Source organism: Mustela lutreola, chromosome 5 (genome assembly GCF_030435805.1).
Source record: "Mustela lutreola isolate mMusLut2 chromosome 5, mMusLut2.pri, whole genome shotgun sequence".
Classification (NCBI taxonomy): domain Eukaryota; kingdom Metazoa; phylum Chordata; class Mammalia; order Carnivora; family Mustelidae; genus Mustela; species Mustela lutreola.
The window spans coordinates 61399680-61421898 of NC_081294.1; the positions used below are offsets into that span (position 1 = coordinate 61399680).

The window sequence follows — 22219 nt, forward strand, 5'->3', positions numbered from 1 at the left end:
CTGTAACAGGTTAGGGCTGGTGGCAATGGCACTGTCTGATCCCTGGCCATTTTTCTAGGTCCACCCTGGCAGAGCAGTTGTACCCTCTAGACTACACTGACCATATTAGAAGAAAACATTTTGGCTACCATTCTCTTCAGAAGTGAAATCTATCTTACCTAGCCAAATTTACATCTAAAATTGAAAGAGGAGGAGGAGGGATAAACAGAGACAAAAGAGAGAATTAATGAAAAATAAAAAATCAAAGGGAGATGGAATAGGGAGAGCACAGAGGATTTTAAAGCAGTGAAACTATTCTATAGGAATCATAATGATAGATACATGTCATTACATATTTGCCCAAACCCACAGAATGTAAAACACCAAGAGGGAACCCTAATGTAATGTATGGGCTTTGGCCGATGATGATGTGTCAATATAGGCCTATGTGTTATATAACAAATGAGCCACTCTGGATGGGATGTTAATACTGGGGAGACTGGATGGGATGGTGATAGGGGGCTGGGGTGAAGATATGGAAAATATGGGAATTCTCTGTATTTTCCATCCAATCTTACTATAAACCTAAAACTACTCAAAAAAAAAAATAGTCTTTTTTTTTTTTTTAAATCAAAGTAAACTTATCCAGGAATATGTGGGTGTGGGGAAGATAGGGAAAAAGAGAGAGAGAGAGAGGGAGAAACAGTGAGGGAGAAGATGCAGAAATAGATTTCAAAAGATGTGATAAAGACGTGCCATCAGTTTTTCCCATACATTTTTGCCATTCCCTATCCTAAATGTCACTTCAAGTACAAAGGATCATCCTAAACTTTAGGACATTTCTTAAACACAAACACTGTAGGATAAATTGCCTCATGTATTTTTTAAATTACTTATAAAAGCAAAATACAGAGTATATATAGACTACATTGAAACTAACCACATAGCATTAACTCATTAAATAAAACAATAATATGACCAAAGACCAACACATTAATTGCAGAAACCGCCTACACTTCCTATAGAGATGCTACACTGCAACTCCTTTTCAAGTGCCATATATTAAAATACAGTATGGATCCCAAAGAAACTCACACTGTAATCACACTGTACTCATTCATTCATTTTACAAATACCGACTCAGCTCCACCTAGGCCCTTGGGCTGGACATTCTTCCACTGCTCAGCCTTTTAAAACACAAGGACAGTTACCTGGTAAAGCGGTGATAAAGTCCCGCTGCAGCATGGGCTTCAGGTAAGAGTTAATATGTCCATGCTGATAATGACACATTCGTGAAATAAGGTGTTCCACAAATTCCACTTGATCTGATTCAGACCACTGGTCAAAATATTTAATACACAAGTCTTTTTCTTTTTGATAGTTTCCTTCTGATGGCCTCTTTCTGGAGACGATCACAGATGATGTTCCATTACTTATCTATTTTAGAAAAATAAAGAAAAAAATTAATTAGTTTGATAAGGAAAAGAAATCTAATTAATATTTCATCAGAAACATTTCTTACCCTGTGCATTTAATCTTAAAATGCTAGTTATACCTTAAAACCAAACTCATTCCTTCATTAATTCATGAAGTAATTTAAAATGTCTTCAGGGCCTGTGTCCTCAAATTAGTCTCTAAAGTAAATGTCAAATTTACAGCTATTTATACAGCTAAATGGTGTCTCATGTCATCATTCTCCAAAGCTTATTCAAAAAACATGTGGCTATTAGATAACTAACACTGGAGATGACCATCTTAGAAAACTTGCTCGACTTGACCAAGAAGCAAGGATTGTTTGTTTTACTTCGCCAAAGACCAAAGTCAATGCTATATTCATCTATGCCAATGGTCTCACACCTGTGTGCATCAGAGTAACAAGAGGGCTTCCTAACTCACAGACTGTCTGGCTCCACCACAGATGTCTTCATTCTACAGGTCTGGAATGCAGCCTGAGAATCTGCATTGCTAACAAGTTCCCAAGTGGTACTGATGCTGCTGGTCCAGAGAACACACTTTAGAGACCACTCTTTGAAAACCAGTGGTCTATCTAATGAAGAAACCTGAAAGCAATTCAGTCTAAAAACTGAATCCATCTCCAAATTGTTTCCAGGGCTACTAAAATGCTGGCAAAAAAAATTTAGACTTTCACTCCCTTTTTTGATCACCTACTCCAGAAGTGACCCAGAGCAAACCACATACATACTCCTGAAATGATCCTTAGAAACTCCTACACTAACTGTGTATTTCTCATCAAATCTACATGGTCCTTGCATAAAACCAGCATATTGTTCTACAAATGAAAACTACATACACTGCATCTGACAACAGCTCCCCCCTCCCAAAATCAGAATCCCTAGACTGAAGCCACAACTGCCACTGATGCTGTAGGACTCTGTAACATCCCTGCTTAAAAACAACCTCCATGCCTTGGTCAAACATTTGCCAAGCTATCTGCCCATCACTCGTTTGATAGCCCCTTCATGTGTAATACTAAAAAGACTAGCAGAGAAGAGAATTTTGGGAACTTAAGAGTTATATTATGAACATGCATTGATTCTATTAGGAGCTTATCACAGAAGTTTTACACAGGAAGAACCAAGAGCTTTGTTATCAACTATGTCTCCTAATTTACAATGGACTGAATCCATCCCAGAAAGAAGATATCCTTCGTAAGTATTCAGAGAAACCTGGCTTTCCTTATAAAAATCTTATACATCATACCTGCGTGAAGCAAGTTTTTATGTCCACATTTAGAGTTACACAGTCGGAAAGCATTCAGCTCCCACCCCATTTATCTTATCACCTTCCTTCTCTAGGAATGTTTTTTTCCCTTGTCATTTGGGTGAGTGTCAGCTCACTGACACTGGGTACCACCAGAGGGCAGCACTGAACAGCAATTGTTGATGCTGCTTGTAATAAGACCTCTCTCTAACAGACCTTAAAACTCAACATTCAAAACAGTCAGAAAAAATGAAAATTCCTCACTGTGGTGAATATCTGTTGGTTTAAGGAGCATTTTTGCTACTTTAAAGTATAAGGGTGTTCACCATAACGTTATAACAGAAAAATTAGAAATAACTGCCCAACTACAGGCAAATGGTTAAAGCAAATAATAATGCATCTACACAGAGGACTATAATATAGCCATTAAAATTAGATTTATAAAGTAAGATTTTAGTAACAAGAAAACATGTTTAGGAAACAATGTTAAGGAACAAAAAGAAAGATGCAGAATTTTATATAGCATTATAGTTATTTGTGTGAAGGGGAGCACACAAAGACAGAGTAAAGGATATGCACAAAAATGCTGAAAGTACCTAATCTGGAGAAAAAGAGCTTCCTCTTTTCTTTCTATATCTTGTTCTTTATAACTTGTCAAAATAATTGCTTTCATAACAGGTTAGATGTAATGGTAACAACTTGCATTTGTGTACTGCTATATAATTTAAAAAATACTTTCACTTTTGATAAGCAAAAGGTTATCTCATTTGATAAGCAAAAGGGTTATTATTTCATCGACAGAAGGGTTCCTAACCACCTAGCTTCCCTACAGCACTAGCATACCGTTAACTAGTTATTAAAGAAAAACCAAAAGCCAAGTGTTCAGAGCCACTGTGAGTTGAAAAATCAATAGTAAATGAAGAGAATCCTATCGGAAAATACCAAATGTGAAAGAGGAACAGAAGTCAGTCTGCACACAGTTCCCCCAAAGAGTGGCAAATGCAGAATTCTACAGCACATTTTACATTTCTACTTCTAACCACCTGCTGGGACCAGAAGCATCTTCCTGGCACTGCTTTACTTTGTTTCATTTCATCTTAAATTTGTTGGCATACTTTATTCTTACTAACTTATTTACTCCTTTTGTTTCAAATAAAATGAACCCAGAGAATATTTTATTTTATTCTCTTCATATTCAGGTTTGTTTTGCCTTTGAAGTATCTTTATGAAAGGAAAAGTTATTTGTACCATAATGGTTGATGAAAGGATCAAATCATGAAACTTTATATCCCATTGGCACACCCCCCGCCCCTGGCAAAACACACACACAACACACACATACACACACACACACACACACACACACACACACATCCCTGGGGGATTGGGAGGAGACCGGGTAGACTAAAACAGAGTCAGAAGGGAAGAAAAGGGAGTTTAAAAGAAAAGGGCAAACTAACAAGAAATGGGGGAGAAAGGTGAGGGTAGCAAGACTAAGTCACCAAAGCATATACTGGTATGGCACGGTACTATTCTGGTGAAAAAGGACACCATCTTCGGCTTAGCCCGTGGCAATAAACTGAGTATCTTAGGCTACAGACACTTCAGAATCTTTGTAATAACTCCAAAACTCTTTACTATTCGTAATGACACTTCTTTCCCAAAAGAACAGAAAATAAATAGGGTGGATTCCAAAATTAGTAAAAATGCACAAAGGAAAATGCTTGGCACCTGTTTTTATTGTGAACAGGAGTGGAGGGAGCGTCTTATCTACAGTAAGTCAACTGCTACCTTATCTGTGCCGCGTCATTCCTACCTGCCAAAGGGTATTTTTCTTTGGGGACTCATCTTCATTTTGATCCTCCATAACTGAAGTGTTCTAAGGGGGGAAAAACAGGTTATTTGAATTATGCCAAGTTTTGCAAATCCTAAATAACTACACCAAAATATAATTTTGAAATCCCAAACTAGAATGTACCGACACAAACCCAAGAGCTGTTTGGCTTGTGACTAACACACGCCGTTTTAGGTCAAGAGGGTTGTGCTCATCTGTCATAAATCAGGACAGTTAGTGACTGGACAAAAGGAAGCATGAAGTCTTTATTTATGAAGGTTGGGCATGCTTAGAAAACAGGCTGAATTACGGGGCTGGGGCTGAGACTCTACCTCAGTCGTCTGCTATTATTTTTTTAACTTATGTGGCAAGAAGCCCCAGAGACTCAATAAGTTCTTGATGATTGCTCAAAACATTTACTAGAATGTCTGCTATTCAGAAAACCATCCCAACCATCATTGGCAATTAGGACTGCCAGAAGCCCTCTCTCCTTTTCTCTTTCCTCCCTTGATAACCTTGTTTTTCTGGACCAGCTTTTCAATCTCCCTTAGCAAGCATGGTGTGTGCCCCAACCTTTTCCCTGAAGAGGAGGATGCTGGTAGCCAGTAACAATCTGGCTTGCCTTGGGAATGCATTAGCTTTTGATTTTTGTGTTTCCTGCACAAAGAGGCACTGTGTAATTATTCTTTCTGTGACCTAGTCGCTCAATAGATGCCCATTAACTAGAGATTATACATGATTGGATTTTCCCTTTTGAAGCTCCTACCTAATAGCTAAATGGAAACTTAATGAGAGGGGAAAGTGGAAGAGTTGTGCTCTGAAAGGGATAACAATTTACGTCCCTCTAAGATTCCTTCCAAGCCTAAAATTCTAAGATTAAGGTAAAAACTTTATAGCATTCCATAGTAGTATTCAAAGGGATCCTGCAGACCTGTTAAAGTTATCAATGTTTACAAGATTCTGTTTATTGCCTTGGGAATAAGCCTATCTCCCCAAATTTCCCTATTTTTCCTTTATTTTCTTCAAGTCATAAAACCCACACAGTATTCTCAAACAATTTGTTTGAAAACCCAATGTGGGTAAATGACAGAAGAAACACTGCTGAACACTAGTGTTCTGTAGGTCACACACAGCTAGCTCTGATGAGGGACACAGTATGATGTACTACAAAAGTCAAAGGCCTTGAAACCAGAGAGAAGTTGAAATTACAATCTGGTCACTCATCAGTGTGTTGCTCATCAATCATGAGCAAGCTGTTTTTCCCACGGACAAATACAAACCATATAAAAGTGTTGTGAGGACTGAGACTCCCCAGCACAGTGCTTGATGTGTAACTGGAATCCCAAAAAATCAGTTCACGCCTTGCTCTGAAGATACTACTTTCCCCCAACTGTTATCCTCTCATACTTTCATAACCTCAGACTTTGAAAGAATAGCTCCAGATGGCTGCATATAGAGAAAATCCACTGGCTCCCTCAATAAAATCTTAAGAGCCCCACAGTCCCAGGGTCTACAATTGGGGAGAGGAGGAGAAGACCCAGGGTCCCTGTATGAGAAAGCCAACTATGAGCTTGAGAGGACAGCCATGTGTCCAAGGGGCCAAAACAGGTCTAGAGTGCAGACAGATAAATGATCTTGAATGGGAAGAAGACAATGGAGAATAGAAAAACAAAAGTACTATTTCTCTCTCCGTGTAATTTCCCGTTTACTGCTATCTACAAGGACCTGGGATTAATAAAGCTGGCAGCAGAGTAAATAAAGGGGAACAGTGACTCAGTACATATCTTCTGGGTCCGACTGGTAGTCACAAAGCCATCTTTGCAAGGTCACAATGTCCTGGGTTCTAAGAGAGTGACAAGAAGAAAGCATTACTGGAAACACGATAAGTGAAGTATATAAAGTAGAAGAGAGATGGGAAGTCCCTGCCCCTGTCTTCAGGCACCCCAGAACACGTATGAAGGTTGCATAAATGTAGTATTTTAAACTAAAAACTTTTGTTATACAGGAATCTGAAGCCACCAGAACTATTATTCTGACCTAAGCTACCCAAATATCTTCCTCACTCAGGGAGCAAATAAGAAGTCCCCACGGACTACACAAGGAACAACCTTCTTTACAGTTTAATTGATTCTTCCTTTCATTCATTCCAAAACAGAGAAATGGTGCCTGTTTAAGCAGCTGAGAAAGAAACAACCCCTCTGATAAAAATGGCTACTATTCTCTTAAGGTCTGATAAAAGTGAATAAAGATATACAATTTTAATAAGATTGTATTTAATAAAGCCTTAGGGTGGCTGGAATAGCTCCCTCATCGTACATATCTTTGTGACGTCTTTTATATCGCCTTCAGAAGATGCCAAAGGGAAGATGCTGCTCTCAAGCTACACTGATTAGAGGATCATTTCCAAAGACGATTCCCGGCGACACAAGAGATGCTCACAGTGAAAAGGATCGCAGGGTGTAGTCATCAAGTCTGACAAATGCTGTATGCTCCTGTACACGCTCTCTCCTCTCAAGCTTGCCCCCTTTGTTTTCCTCTCCCTTCCCCACCCCCTCACACACACAGTCACAAGCTATCTCATTAAGATACTAAAGGCTCTGTAATGTCCTGTAATTATACCTGCTAAATTAGTTTAATCCAGCTTTTCCAAATTTGTTGGACCTGGATATCCCCTTTTACATCTCTTAATAATAGTTCGGCACATACTGGCAAACATTAGACTAGGACATTAACATGGCATAGTCCCTTCCTCCTCCCACTTCACTGGACAAATATTTCTGAGAGATCAAGGCAATACCCACTTTTGCTAGGTATAATGTATTCCTCTCCTATTCCCATCTTTCTCAGCCTACAACATGGGACTGTGAGAATAGGAGGGATGTCACGAATAGAAAATTCTCTTTTAAGAGCCACAATTTCTCTGAAGCACTTGAACTTTCACTCCTTGAAGATTAAAACAAACACAAGGTCACAGATTCAAGGGTGAGGTAAGAAAAACAATGAGTCTGCCAAAAGAAAAGGAAGGTGTTTTCCTACATCCACACTCTGATGAAACCGAGTTAAGCCAATCTGAAAGCTGAAACCCTCGTTAATTCTCCAACACTTCTGGGAAAGGAAAGTTCTTTGAAATACCAACCTGACTTATTCACTTCCTACCCTTCTCATCATCATCTCTTTCTTCCTGCAACTACCAAGCAGCATTACATGTAAATAAAAATGCAGACCTTCGTATCCTGATACCACTGCCAAAGAAAGACACAATCTAGGAAGAAGCAGCCAGGACTATTGACGTGACTGAAATGACTATTGGTCATTTCAGGTGCTATCTCGATGCTCATACAAAAAAGGACCCCAGGGTCTAATAAAGTTTGACAAACGCCATACTCTACAAACACACCTGGCTCTCCCCCACGCCAAGGTTAAAATACACTTCATTTCATTAAGACACTAAAGGCTCAGAAATGTCTCATAAGTACCAGTCAGGTTAAGATAGTTTAACCTAGCTTTCCCAAGTTTGTTGGACATGGACACCTCCCTTTCATAATAATACCTGATTTTAACAATAGCTCAGCACATATTGGCAAACACTGGACTAAGGCAATACGTGGCCTAATCCTCCTCCTTCCCACTTCACTGGACCAGTGCTTCTGGGAGACAAAGGAAATGACCACTTTGGTAAACAGAATATATTCCTCTCCTCTTCCCCACCATCCTTCCCAGACTACTTACTACATGAGGTGAGTCTGCGTACAGGTACAAAAAGCTCTAAGCAGTGATATATCTTTGCCAGTAGGTGCCACCAACTAACACAGAATATATTTCACTTGGAAAATCCTCTACTTCAAGAGTTATGTAAGAGGAATAAATTTCCTACTTTAAAAAAGCTGCAAACTCTACCTTATGAGTTTCCTGATGAGAAATGCTTATACAATGTAAGATTTTCGCACAAAAAGAATCTTTACTCTTGAGAGGAACCAAAAAAAAAAAAAAAAAAAAAAAACCAAAAAACAAAAAACAAACAAACAAAAACAAAAACAAAAAAAACCCTACAAAGGATCTGGAAAACACAGGAACATTCTGCCGTTTTCTCTACTGTTTTAAAATTTGGGGATTTAAGACATTAAGAATGACAGTTACATAATGCAAAATGTTCCTACCTCACTTTATTGGGTTTCTAACCTAGGCTTGTTTCATTCATTGTCTTTTAATGTTCAGAAAAAATATGAATGTATATGTTGCAATTTTACAGTAAAAAACTGAAGAACAGAGAATTAAGTAAGTGATTGAGAGTCACACAGTATACGAGAGATGCAGGACTCAGATCTAGGTCTGTTCTACTCAGAAATCCATGTACTTTCCATTGTCTTCCAACTGCTGATTGTAGCCTATGAAATTAATTTAATGGGCTGCAACCAGGAAATTTTAATAAAATGAAATTGAATCTGGGCATTCTCCTGCCCACAACGGTTAGCATAACAAAAATCACAAAGGGTAAATAAAAGGAATGAGCAAACACAGTACAGGAAAATTCAAATTAAAGGAAAGCAACAATCTTAATTGTACAAGGAGAACAATATTCAAGTCAGATGACTGAGTGACAATAAGTTTTTTAAAATCTCTAAAAGGCAGGACACCTTGGTGGCTCAGTCGGTTAAGCAGCTGCCTTCGGCTCAGGTCATGATCCCAGGGTCCTGGGATCAAGTACCGCATGGGGCCCCTTGCTCAGCAAGGAGCCTACTTTTCTCTGCCTCTGCCTGCCACTCTGCCTGCTTGTGTGCATGCGCGCGCGCTCGCGTGATCTCTCTTTCTGTCAAATAAATAAATAAATAAAAATCTTTTAAAAAATAATCTCTAAAAGGCATAATTTATGAAGAGCTTAAGGCAAACTTTTACATACTGAATATAAAATTCCACAAAATACATCAAGGAAAAAAGTTACAATTTTTTTTTTTTTTTTAGTTTAAAACACCTTTTTGTCTTTGAGACAAATCACAAAGACCAAACAAAAATAATCAAACACCTGACTTTCCACGGGACGTTAAAGAAAACAACAAAAAATACCAAAACTGATAGAGCATCCTGGGCCACAGATGAAATCTGAAATTTCAGTTAGAAATCAGGAACAGATTATTGTATATTTAAAATCAGGCAAGCAGAAACGTCAAAATATAGTTTACCAGTTACTATGTACCTGAAATTCCAAAGATAAACAGAACAATGACTGGCGCAAACAATGCAAACACATTTGTGTTGTTATTGTTAATTCCACCCAGGCCCTTAATCTGGCATTAGATGCTGCACCCTTAAACCTAAATCTTACCAACACATTGCTAGGAAATGAGATCACTGAAGAGGCAGAAATATTCATTTGGAAAAAGAAGAGACAAGCTTGTCCAAAAAAGCAGTCCCTTCTCTCATACTAATCCTGTAATTCAGAAGGAAGAGAGCCACGAATACATCTATGCATACATGACTTTTTAAAACAACACCTCACCATCGTCAAATATAGCTCAAACAAAAACCTTCCTGTCCCTCCACACAAATACCAAAATACAGGAACAAACCAATTGTTTTATTTCTACAATATAATTAAAATAAGAATTAAAAATACAAATTCATTGGGAGGTTGTGAGAAATCACTGCTACATCATTTTATTTAACCTACAGTTCCATTCAAATGTCTAAGTAGGTATTTGCCATTACTGACCTCACATAACAAGATCACACTGAAGTATCCGGAAAAATGAATACAGAATAAAATTTTTCTTCCTTTCTTCACCACCAATTATTTTTTAAAAGAGGAAAATGCTCTTTTAGATACTAAAAATTTTAGATACTAAATTTTAGATACTAAAAATATTTTTTAATCTACAATAATTAAAGCAGTGTTGTACTTTAATTGGCAAAGCCAATATCAATGAAACAAAACAGAAAGTCCAAAAACAGACTCATTTATACTTACAAATTTGTATATGATAAAGTTTGAGCTTTGAATTGCTGAGAAAGGGATAACTTAAAAAAAAAAGTATTAAAAATAAAAGCTAAAATGCTACCTCATATTACATTCCAATATACATACTATAGATATAAAGAATCAAATGTGAAAAACTATAACCCTAAAACTCCTAAAAGCAAGCATACAGGAGCTTTTTTTTTTTTAAATTCATGGAACAAAGGAAAGGCTGTCTAAACAGGATATCAAACACAGAAATAAATGTAGGCTTGATTACATTAAAATTCAAACTAATCAATAATCGTAATCATAACCAATGAAGTTTAAAAACAAATACACTGGGGGCATATTACAATGTATGATAAATAACTTACTATACACAGATTTCTAATAAATGGGAAAACCAAAACGAAGTTCTTAATAGCCAAATAAGCAAAGAGTAAGTACAGATACTTCTAAACTAGAAATTTAAATGGCCATTAAAAATGAACATATACAACAACAAAAAAGAGATGCAATTTCTCACCTACTAAAGTTAGTAACTTTTATTACCATATACTGTACAGGAATTGGGCTCTCTGGTAGGATTATAAATTGTTACATTTCAGAGAACATTTATCAATATATAACTTCAAAAGGTACTGCATAACACTGGACATAATTGAACTTACAGCAATTTATCCTAAGGAATTGGGAGACGTATATAAAATAGTAGCTACAACAATTTATAACATGGAAAAACAGAAAACAATGTAAATGTCCAACAAGAGAATATCACTTAAAAACACAAGAGAAATTTTTAATTCTTTTTTAAAAGTTCATACTGAAGTATAATATAATAAAGGGCTTAATTCTCATGTGTAACTAGTACTCAGACCAACATAAAGAACATCACCAGGGCCTCAAATACTTCCCTCCTATCACTTCCCTCCTATTACCTCTCAGCCATTAATGCCTAAAGGTAACCACTATCTTTCTTTTTTAACCACTATCTTTTTAATATCAGCAGAGTCACAGATTCATTTTTGAACTTATATAAACAGATTCATATCATATATACTCTTTGAGTCTGGCTTCTTTTATTATGATTTGAGATTTTTAAATTCAGCGGCAGTTCATTCTTTTTCAAAAACTGCTATATATTAATTCAAAAGTTATTTATTCATTTTACTGCTAATGAAAACTTCTACTTTTGGCATTTAAAATAATTCTGCCATATCTGCTGGTGTAGATGGGTATGTATTTCTATTGGGTCTACACTAGGGTAGTATTTATACTACCAAGTTTTTCGAAGTAATTCTATCTAATAATCACTCCCACCAGTGGTGTATGTGAGTTCTAGCTGTTCTTTAACCAGGTATGGAGTGTACTTTTTTGCTTGGTTTGGGTTTTTTTTTTGTTTGTTGTTGTCATTGCTTAATTTAACACTCTGCTGGGTGTTTAGTAGTATCTCTCTGTGGCTCAATATCTTTGCCTGATGACTAATAATGTTGAACACCTTTTCCCAAATTTATCAATCATTTGGGTACCTTCTTTTGTAAAGTGACACTTTAAAGTTTTGAACCAGGTATTTCTGTAAGTGGCCTAAGCTGATCTTTGAAAATGGTTCATTATTCACGTTACCCAGAAAACCCCACAAAACCATGCAAATCAAGAGCTGCAAATCAAGAGATTCAAATCTTCATATTCACTTTAAAAAGACCTGTGAAACTGCTAAGGCCATCAAAAGTACGCATATCCACCAAAAAGCCACAAGGTAGTGGAAGGATGAACTTGACAGAAACAATGCGTGCCACTCCATTGCTACCGTGGTAGCAAAGAGTTATTAGGCATGTCCAGGCCAAACAGTGGGGGGCTAGATACAGGGCTGGTGGCCCAAAAGAGTACTGAATTTTTATCACATATGCTTAAAAATGCAGAGAGCAATGCTGAACTAAAGGGTTTAGATGTACATTCTCTGGTCACTGAGCACATCCAGGTAAACAAAGCCCCCAAGATGTGGCACAGAACTTACAGAGCTCACGGCCAGATTAATCCACACGCGAACAGACCCTGCCACATTGAGGTGATTTTTATTGAAAACAAGCGAACTGTTCCTAAATCAGAAGAGGTAGGTTGCAGAGAAGGGGCACCTGGGTTGCTCAGTGGATTAAGCCTCTGTCTTCAGCTCAGGTCATGATCTCAGGGTCCTGGGATCAAGCCCCACATTGGGCTCTCTGCTCAGCAGGGAGCCTGCCTCCCCCTCTCTCTCTGCCTCTCTGCTTGTGATCTCTCTCTCTCTCTGTCAAATAAATAAATAAAATCTTAAAAAAGAAAAAAAAAAATATCCCAAAAATAAACTGAAGAAACAAAAACTTGTGGCCCAGGAATAAATATGGCATAAAATAAAAGCAAATACAAGTTTTTTTAAAAAACCTTTTAACTATGGGGGCCTGGGTGGCTCAGCTGGTGAAGCTTCTGACTTTGACTCAGGTCATGATCCCGGGGTCCTGGGATCAAGCCCCACATCGGGTTCCCAGCTCAGCAGAAAGCTGGCTTCTCCTTCTGCCTCTGCTTGCCGCTCTGCCTACTTGTGCTCTCTCTCTCTCTATCAAATAAATAAATAAAATTTTTAAGAAAGCTTTTGACTTTTTTTAACCAGTCTTTTCTTACTGATATCTAGAAATTCTTTGTATATTCTAGAATGCAGTCCTTTTCAAAGATGTTTATTGCAAAGGTCTTCTCTTTATCTGAGGTTTAACTTTTCATTCTTTCAATGGTGTTTTTCGATAAAGAGAAGTAATTTTAATTAAGTGTAATTTATTCATTGTTTCTTTTATTATAATTTGTGATTTCTATATCCTGCTTAAGAAATATCTCTTCTCCTAAAGTCATATTCTCCCATATAGTAGTAGCCTAGAAGTTTTTACTTTACCTTTTTACACCTACATCTAAAATTCATGCATACTAATCTTTATGAAAAGTAGAGGAGTCAGGATTCATTATGTTTTCAAATTGCAGTTTGCAACCTGTTGTGGTTTATAGTATCAATTTAATGGATAACCAGCATTTTAAAAAAATGAAATAGAACACAATGTACATCCTCTCTTTTATCAATTCTAACATACATTTTTTCACTTTTTTCATTTTAATCTCTGAAACTGAGATATTTCTTATAATCAACGGCATCTTTGAATTAAAAAGATAGGATTTTTTCTGAACGCTACATAAAATAATGGCATTTCCTACAATCCATGCTGTCTTAAGATTTCTTTTTTTCCTAAGGATTTATTTATTTATTTAGTTGAGAGCAAGGAGAGCATGAGTATGAGTGGCAGGGGGAGAAGGGGGAGAGAGAGAATCTCAAGCAGACTCCCTGTTAAGCAGTCAAGTAAAGCACAGAATCCCGACACAGAACTGGAACTCATGACCCCAAGATCACAACCTGAGCCAAAATCATGCATTAGACACTCAACTGACTGAGCTACCCAGGCACCCTCCCCCATTGTCTTACATTTCACAAGGTAATACAGCATACATTGGGGTGACTTAGGAGTATATGTTATGTTGTATACACACAAATACATATATATAAAACATATATATAAATAGGTATACGTGTACATACATATAAATTACACATAAACACATGCTCACATATACTAGATCTGAATGTAAATTTTTTACTGTTCTAAACGTAAATTTTACTTCTTGCTGTGAAAATACTTAAAAGCACTGAAAACCCCTGGTTAAGGTATTAAAGTACAATGAATCCCTTACCACAGAAGTTACCACCTTTTTAGCTTTCTTCTGATTCTTCTAATTATACCAAAAGGTATTTTTACATCTCATTAATACTTTCAATTGTCTGTTTTGAACAGAAGGAGCTGGCCCCCTGTTCAGTGTACTATAACAAACAGTATCTGGCTAAAATTTCAGATAGTCTCAGCAAATGCCTTTGATTTTTCAGTCATGCAGTGATACAGTCCTCTTTTCTAATTCTTTAGAAGAAGGATTTTTTAAACATGTGCAGCACATAAAAGAAAAAAATGTTATGCAGATATGTCAGAAACTGTGAAAGTTATACTCACCTGTCTAAAGATAAGGGAAAACTAACTTAGAAGAACATGACATGAAAGAAGGTCTAAAGTATATTTTAAATTTAAAGGGGGGGGCTTCAAAATAATGTCTGTATGGTTCCATCCTTATGAATAAAATTTATATTTATTTAGAACAATATCTAGAAAAGGTGTGGAAATGCTAACAATATTATGTGTATTTTATTTTCTATTTGCTTAAAAGACACATTTCTTTTTAATAATAAGGAACAGTGATTTTTAAAATTAAATGTAAGAAAGTAAAAACTCCATGCTAAGACCCCAGATACATATGCTGAACGCTAAGGGAACAGAAACTAGTTCCTGAATGTTGAGGCAGGAGTCAGATCCTGCTGCATGTCCTTTGACCTCTGTATGCCTGCTTCCTCATCCAGAAAACTGAAGTGGAAACAGGCCTCCCTGACAGAGGGAGTGAGAAAACTTAAAATTTAAAGGAGAAGCCAATCCTGGCACTTATAAGGGCTCCCTTGGTCAAATTTTACCTCCGAAGGGCAGAAATGTTGGGCTGTGTTATTCACTCTGTGTTCTTTCCAGTTAGGATAATTCCTCGCACACGACTGAAGTACAGAAGTACAATGAATCTCAGCTAAAGTTATTATATTCTTCCTACTAATTGTAATGACAAAAATAGTAACCTTGTTTCTGCTTACTCCTTTCCCATATTTTCCAAATTGTCTGTAGTGACCAAAGACTCAAAACGTAGGGGGGTAAAAACCATGCAACACAATTCCTGGTCCTCATAAAAAGTGGTAAAGAAACAAAGATCTACTTTCAGAAAAGCAGTCATCCTATCACCCTTTAAGTATTCATTTACCTAGATAAAAGAAGATATCATTAAGTATTTGACTGTTTAAAAAGGTCCAACAGAAGGATACAAGTCTGCTGGATTCTCCCTAAGAAAGCGAACAGAGGAGTGGCAAATGGGCACTTCCATGCTTCCTGGTGCATTATTAATTATTATTAATACTTCGAAGAGAACTACAAAAGTAAAACTTGTCAAATGTTTCATATTCACTAAGGGAAGCCAGAAAAAGAAGGTGCTTTCAAAGAAGTCAATAGAATGGTCAAAAGACAAGGAGTCGTGGCACCACAGAGGGAGTCAGTCAGCTGAAGCGTAATGAGCAGGCCTGTAGAGACTCAGTGCCCCCACTGCACACTCCGCACTCTGACAATGACAAACTATCTGACTTCCTGTAAGTTACTTGACTTCTCTCTCTCACATTCAGTTTCCTATTTTAAAGGGAAGGAATAACACTATGTTGTAGGAACAGAAAAAACATGTACAAAAGCACCTACAACATATCACTGCTCAGTGTCAGTGCAGGGGATATAAACCAGAAAAATATTTTTCCTTTTTTGCTTCCACTATTAATCATTTTTTTTTAAAACATAAAAGCATCTATCAGTGATGTCAGCCAAAGCTAGAGAAATACCACAATGCATCACAGTCATTTCTTATATTATTGTGTTTAAGTATAACTTGGTAAGTTAATCTAAGATTCAAACATAAAACCTACCTGAAGAAATTAAAAAGCAATGAATTACATTTATAAGAATAGTAGCTACCACTAACTGAACACCAGTTAGAGATTATACTGTTTAAAGAAAACTGAAGAGAACTAAACCCATCAAAAACTTCAAAGACTAAGAGATGATGAATTCAACACAATGCCAATCAAAATCCCAGCAGACATTTTCCCCCTCCCAAAAATTGCGCTGATTTTAAAATTCATATGGAAATATTAAAAAAACAAAACAAAACAAGGCAACCTGGAAGGACTAACCTGAGAATTTACACTATGAGATATCAAGATCTATTATATAGCTGTTGTACCTAAGACAGTGCTACGTAGAGACAAAGGCAGAAAAACTGATCAACAGAACAAAATAGCATCCAAACTCAGATCCCACATTAGGACTTCAACTGACTGAAAACCAAGGCCCTACTTTCTTCCCAAGGGGGAAAAAAACCCATTCTAGATAGATTGCAGATCTAAATGTAATGGTAAAATGATAAAGCTTTTAGAAGAAACCACAGGACATAACCTTGGAAAAGGCAAAGCTTTCTTAAACAGGACATAACTAATAACCAGAAAGAAATATACAATAAATTATATTAAAATAAAGAGTTTCTATTCACTGAAAGAATTATTAAGAGACTGAAAGAGCGATTAAAATGTTCTAAAACTGATGTTGATGGTACAACACTGAACTGCATACTACTGAAATAGCTGAATTTAACAATATGTAAAATATCTCTCAATTTTTTAAAAGAATTAAATTTAAGAAAAAAAAAGGCAATCCACAGACTGAGAGACTGATAATACATCCGAAATACTGAAGAGGAAAAAAAAAACTTCAAATCCACAAGGAAAACACATACACATACACCCAAACAAAAAATGGGTAAAACATTTGTATAGGCACTTCACAAAAGAAAATATCCAAATCACATTAAAAAATTAAAAAAATCAACCAAAACACTGCAAAAAGACAAACAATATTTGCATTTTGCTACACAGACTGAAAACGATAAATTAAAACCGTCTGAAACATGCTCTTGAATCACTGCTTTTTCCATGTGTCATGCATATATTAGGTTACTGACAACCTACATTTTCCTTTTTAATGCTGACAGTTTGCTTCATCTCATAATTTACTTACTCAACACAGGAAGTAATGGACATTAAACTTATTATTACTTTAGGGGTGCCAGGAAGGCTCAGTGTTTATAAAGCCTCTGCCCTTGGCTCTGGTCATGATCCCGGGGTCTTGGGATGGAGCCCCACATCAGGCTCTCTGCTCAGCAGGGAGCCTGCTTCCTCCTCTCTCTCTCTCTCTCTCTCTGATTGCCTCTCTGCCTACCTGGGATCTATTTCTGTCAAATAAATAAATAAAATCTTAAAAAAAAAACTTATTATTACTTTACACACCACTGCAAAGAAACCTTCATGCCTACATTAAGTGATTACCTCTTTTGATCAAATTCCTAGAATTGCTGGCTCCATGAGAATGTGCATTTAGTCAATGGATGTCTGAATAGAGTTTCATTCCCTTTGTCTAATCATTTCTTTTCATTAAAACAGATATCATCTTACAATTTATTAACTCCAATAGCCAATTCTTATTGCTCACATTTCTGAACCTATCAGTAAGATTGAGCATTTCCTCCTTCTTGATATACTTCAATTCACTGGCTCCCAGCACTCTGCATTTGGCAAGTTCTCAGACCTCTACTATAAGAAATGTTAAAACTACCCAGACAAAAGAAAAATTAAACCAGAAGTAAACTTAGATCTAATGAAGGAATGCAGATTAATGAAGAGAAAAATGATAAAAATTAGGGTATAGATAAAATAATTTTTCCCATTTTATAATTTTTTAAAATAAGACTGACTACCTGAGAAGTACAAAATGCTGCTCAATGAAATTAAACAAGCCACAAATAAATGGAAAGCTATGCTGTGTTCATGGACTGCAAGACTTCATATTATTAATATGTCAGTACTACCCAGACCAATCTACAGATACATGGTAATCCCCAACAAAATCCTAACAACATTTTGTTTAAAAAAAAGAAATATATATATATAGATATATATCTATATATAAATATATTTGAGATATATATAGATATATATCTCAAACATGCGAAATCTCAAGGGCCCCCAAAAGTCAAAACAATTTTGAAAAACAACACTGGAGGGTTAACCCTTTCTGATTTCAACACTTCCTACATAACTACAGTAATCAAAACAATGTAGTGCTGGGATATGGACAAATCAATGGAATAAAAAGCCCAGAAGTAAACCCTCACTTATATGGTCAAATGATTTTTGACAAGCGTGCCAAAATTATTCAATGGGGGAAAGGACAATCTTCTCCACAAATGGTGTTGGGAAAAGTGAATATCCACATGCAAAAGAATGAAGATGGACACTTACCATACACCATATATAAAAATCAACTAAAAATGGAGCAAAGACCTGAACGTAAGAGCTAAAACTGTAAACTTCTTAGAAAAAAATACAAAGGAAAAGCTTCGTGACACTCTAACTTGCCATGATTTCTTAGATATGATCCCAAAAGCACAGGAAACAAAAGTAAAAATAGATATATTAGACTACACCAAATATATAAAATAGATATATTAAACTACATCCTGTGCAACAAAAAGTATAATCAATAGAGTGAGCAACCCAAAAGCATAGGCAACAAAGTAAAAATAGATATATTAGGGGCACGTGGGTGGCCCAGTGGGTTAAGCTACTGCTTAACCCATGATCTCAGGGTCCTGGGATCGAGTCCCGCATCAGGCTCTCTGCTCAGCAGGGAGCCTGCTTCTCTCTCTCTCTCTCTCTCTCTCTGCCTGCCTCTCTGCCTACTTGTGATCTCTCTCTCTGTCAAATAAATAAATAAAATCTTTAAAATATATATATATATTAGACTACATCAAATACATAAAATAGATATATTAGACGATATCCTGTGCATCAAAAAGTATAATCAATGGAGTGAAAAGGCAACCCATGAAATGGGAGACAATATTTGCAAACCACACATCCAGTAAGGGATTAAAATCCAGAATATATAAAAAATTTCTATAACTTAACACCAAAAGAATGAACAACCAGATTCAAAATGGGCAAAGGACCTGAACAGACACTTCTCCAAGAAGATATACTATTGGCTAAAAAGATTATGAGAGACTCAACAACACTATTAGATAAATGAAAATCAAAACCAATGAGATATTACTTCACACCTATCAGAATAACTACCGTCGTAACAACAGAAAATAACAAGGATGTAAAGAAATTGGAAACCTTGTATATTGCTATGTAAAATGGTATAGCTGCTATGGAAAACTAAATGGTGCTTCCTCAACAAATCAAAAACAGAATTACCATATGAGTCAGCAAGACCACTTTGAGGTATACAACCAAAAAAATTAAAAGAATTTCAAAATATCAAGGAGATAATTTGTGTATTTATGTTCACATGACATTATTCACAACAGCCAAAATGTAAAGCAACTTAAGTGTCCAGTGAAGGAACAACTAACTGCTAAATAAAATATGATATAAATATGAAATGGAGTAAAATATGAATATGAAAATCATTCAGCCCTAAAAAGGAAATTCTAATACATGTTAAAACACAGATGAACCTTGAGCACATTACTCTAAGTGAAATAAGTCAGTCACAAAAAGACAAATACTTTATGATTCCACTTACATGAGGTTTCTAGAATACTCAAATTTGTAGAAACAGAAAGTAGAATGACTGATCCTTTTCCCTCCAGGGTAAATGAGAAGTTGTTTAGTGGATGCAAAATAGTCCTCAAGACTGGTTGTACAACTATGTGAATATGCTTAACACTATTGCACTGGATACTCAAAAATGGTTAATATGGTAAATTTTATGTTATGTGTACTTTATCAAATAAAATTTTTTTAAAAACCAGTAAACAGCTTCGGAAATAATATATATACACAAATATATGTGATTGATTAAAGCAAAAACGGTAACAATATATGTATCATAGCCTCTGTAAAAATGAAATGTGAGACAACAAGAGCACCAAGGATGGGAGAAGGGAAGCGCAAGTACACAGATTTAAGGTCTTTCTTCCCATATACATGAAGAGACATCTTATTATTTTAAGACAGGCTATGACAAGTTAAAGACAAACTGTAAACCCTACAACAGACCATGAGAAAAAGAAATTAAGCAAATGAAGTCTAATAAGCCAACAGTAAAGATGAAAATGGATTCACTGAAAAATTCAATGAATTCCAAAAAAAGGCAGAAAAAGAGTAAAAAGGCAACAAAGAGCAGATGAGACAAATAAAAGTAGGATGGTGTATTTAAAACCAAATATATTAGTAGTTAACTAAATATAGGTAGTCAAAATTCTCCAAAAACCAGAAATTGTGAAATTGAGTAACTACATGCTATCTAAAAGAAACCCACTTTAAGCACAAAGACACACTAGTTAAGAGTATAAAGACAGAAAAAGATACATACTGTAAATGACTAATCAAAGGAAACCTAAAAATCAAAGAAAATCAGTATTAATATTAGACAAAGTAGATTTTAGAGCAAGTACTGTTATCAGAAATCAAGTAATAAGGTGTTTCATAACAATAAAGGGATCAATTTATCAAAAGAATAGAACAATCCTAACTGTATTAACCCTTGTCTAACAGTATTTCAAAATATATCTGGGGAGAAAAACCAATGACACAAATTAAAGGAGGAACAGACAAATCCAAGTTTACATTTGGACAATTCAACACTCCTGTCTTAGTTATACATAGAACAAGCAGACGAAAAGAGTAAAGATATAGAGGACGTGAATAACACTATCAGCCAACTTAACCTAACCGACATTTATAGAACACTCTACCCAACAAAAGAACACATTCTTTCCAAGTACACAACAAACACTCACCAAGATAAATGTTATTCTGGGCCATAAAACAGGTTTCAGTAAATTTTAAAGGACTGAAATCATATATAAAGTATGCTCTAGGATGACAAAGAATTTATCTAAAATTAATCAAACAGAAAATCCCAAAAAGTTTGGAAATTAAACAATGGATCACTAAACAACACATGAATCAAAAGAGAAATGAGGGACGCCTGGGTGGCTCAGTTGGTTAAGCAGCTGCCTTCGGCTCAGGTCATGATTCCAGCGTCCTGGGATTGAGTCCCACATCCTGGGATTGAGTCCCACATCGGGCTCCTTGCTCAGCGGGGAGCCTGCTTCTCCCTCTGCCTCTGCCTGCCATTCTGTCTGCCTGTGCTCGCTCTCTCCCCTTCTCTCTCTCTGATAAATAATTAAAATCTTTAAAAAAAAAAAAAAGAGAGAGAAATGACAAGGAAAATTAGAAAACACTGTGAACTGAATGAAAGGGAAAATTCAACATACTAAATACTACAGGATATAACTAAAGTATAGAAAGAAATTTACAGGATTAAATTGCACCCTCAAAGTAATAATTCTAAGTTTCCACTTTAAAAAACTAGGAAAATAGCAAATTAAACCCAAAATAAGCAGCAGGAAGGATATAATAAAGATGAGATTTAAAGTTAATAATAGAAAAGAAAAAGACAATAAAAAATCCATGAAACCAAAGCCAAATCTTTGAAACAATAAAATCGATAAGCCTTAGTCAGATTTATTGATAAGGAAAAAAAATAGGTAAGAAACAAATTTCCAGTCTTAGAATCAAAAGCAGGAACATAAATACAGATCCTGTAGACATTAAAGGAAAATAAGGAAATATTATAAATTTACAGTGATATATTCCACAATTCAGATGAAAGGGGCAAATTCCTTAAAAGATACAAGAATACCAACAAGAAATATATAACCTCAGAAACCCCATATCTATTAAAGAAACTGGCTTCACTGGTGAATTTTATTTAGAACTCATGAAAGAAGCAATATCAATTCTATATAAACTTTAGATAGTAGATGAGGCAGAAACACTCCCAACTTATCTTCTGAGGCTAGCAATACCTTGATACTAAAATCCCTCAAACATACCACAAGGGAAAAAAAAGTATGATTGCTGTGAATGTTCTCCTATATTCATTTGTCAAATCCAAGTGAACTACAAACTT

The 22219-nt window shown here is 35.9% G+C and overlaps 1 protein-coding gene across 7 annotated transcripts in view; it reads right to left on the minus strand.

Annotated features, from left to right (window-relative positions):
- Nucleotides 1-22219, minus strand: part of FBXW11 (F-box and WD repeat domain containing 11) — a 121794-nt gene that overhangs the window by 38256 nt on the left and 61319 nt on the right. For 5 of the 7 annotated variants that reach the window (XM_059174300.1, XM_059174303.1, XM_059174304.1 and 2 more), the window contains 2 exons: nucleotides 4517-4579; nucleotides 1191-1416 (listed from right to left, as the gene is read on the minus strand). In XM_059174300.1, the coding sequence (XP_059030283.1) occupies nucleotides 1191-1416; nucleotides 4517-4579 (289 nt within the window). The remainder of the gene's footprint in view (nucleotides 1-1190; nucleotides 1417-4516; nucleotides 4580-22219) is intronic. The other 2 variants (XM_059174302.1, XM_059174307.1) reach the window with 1 other exon arrangement.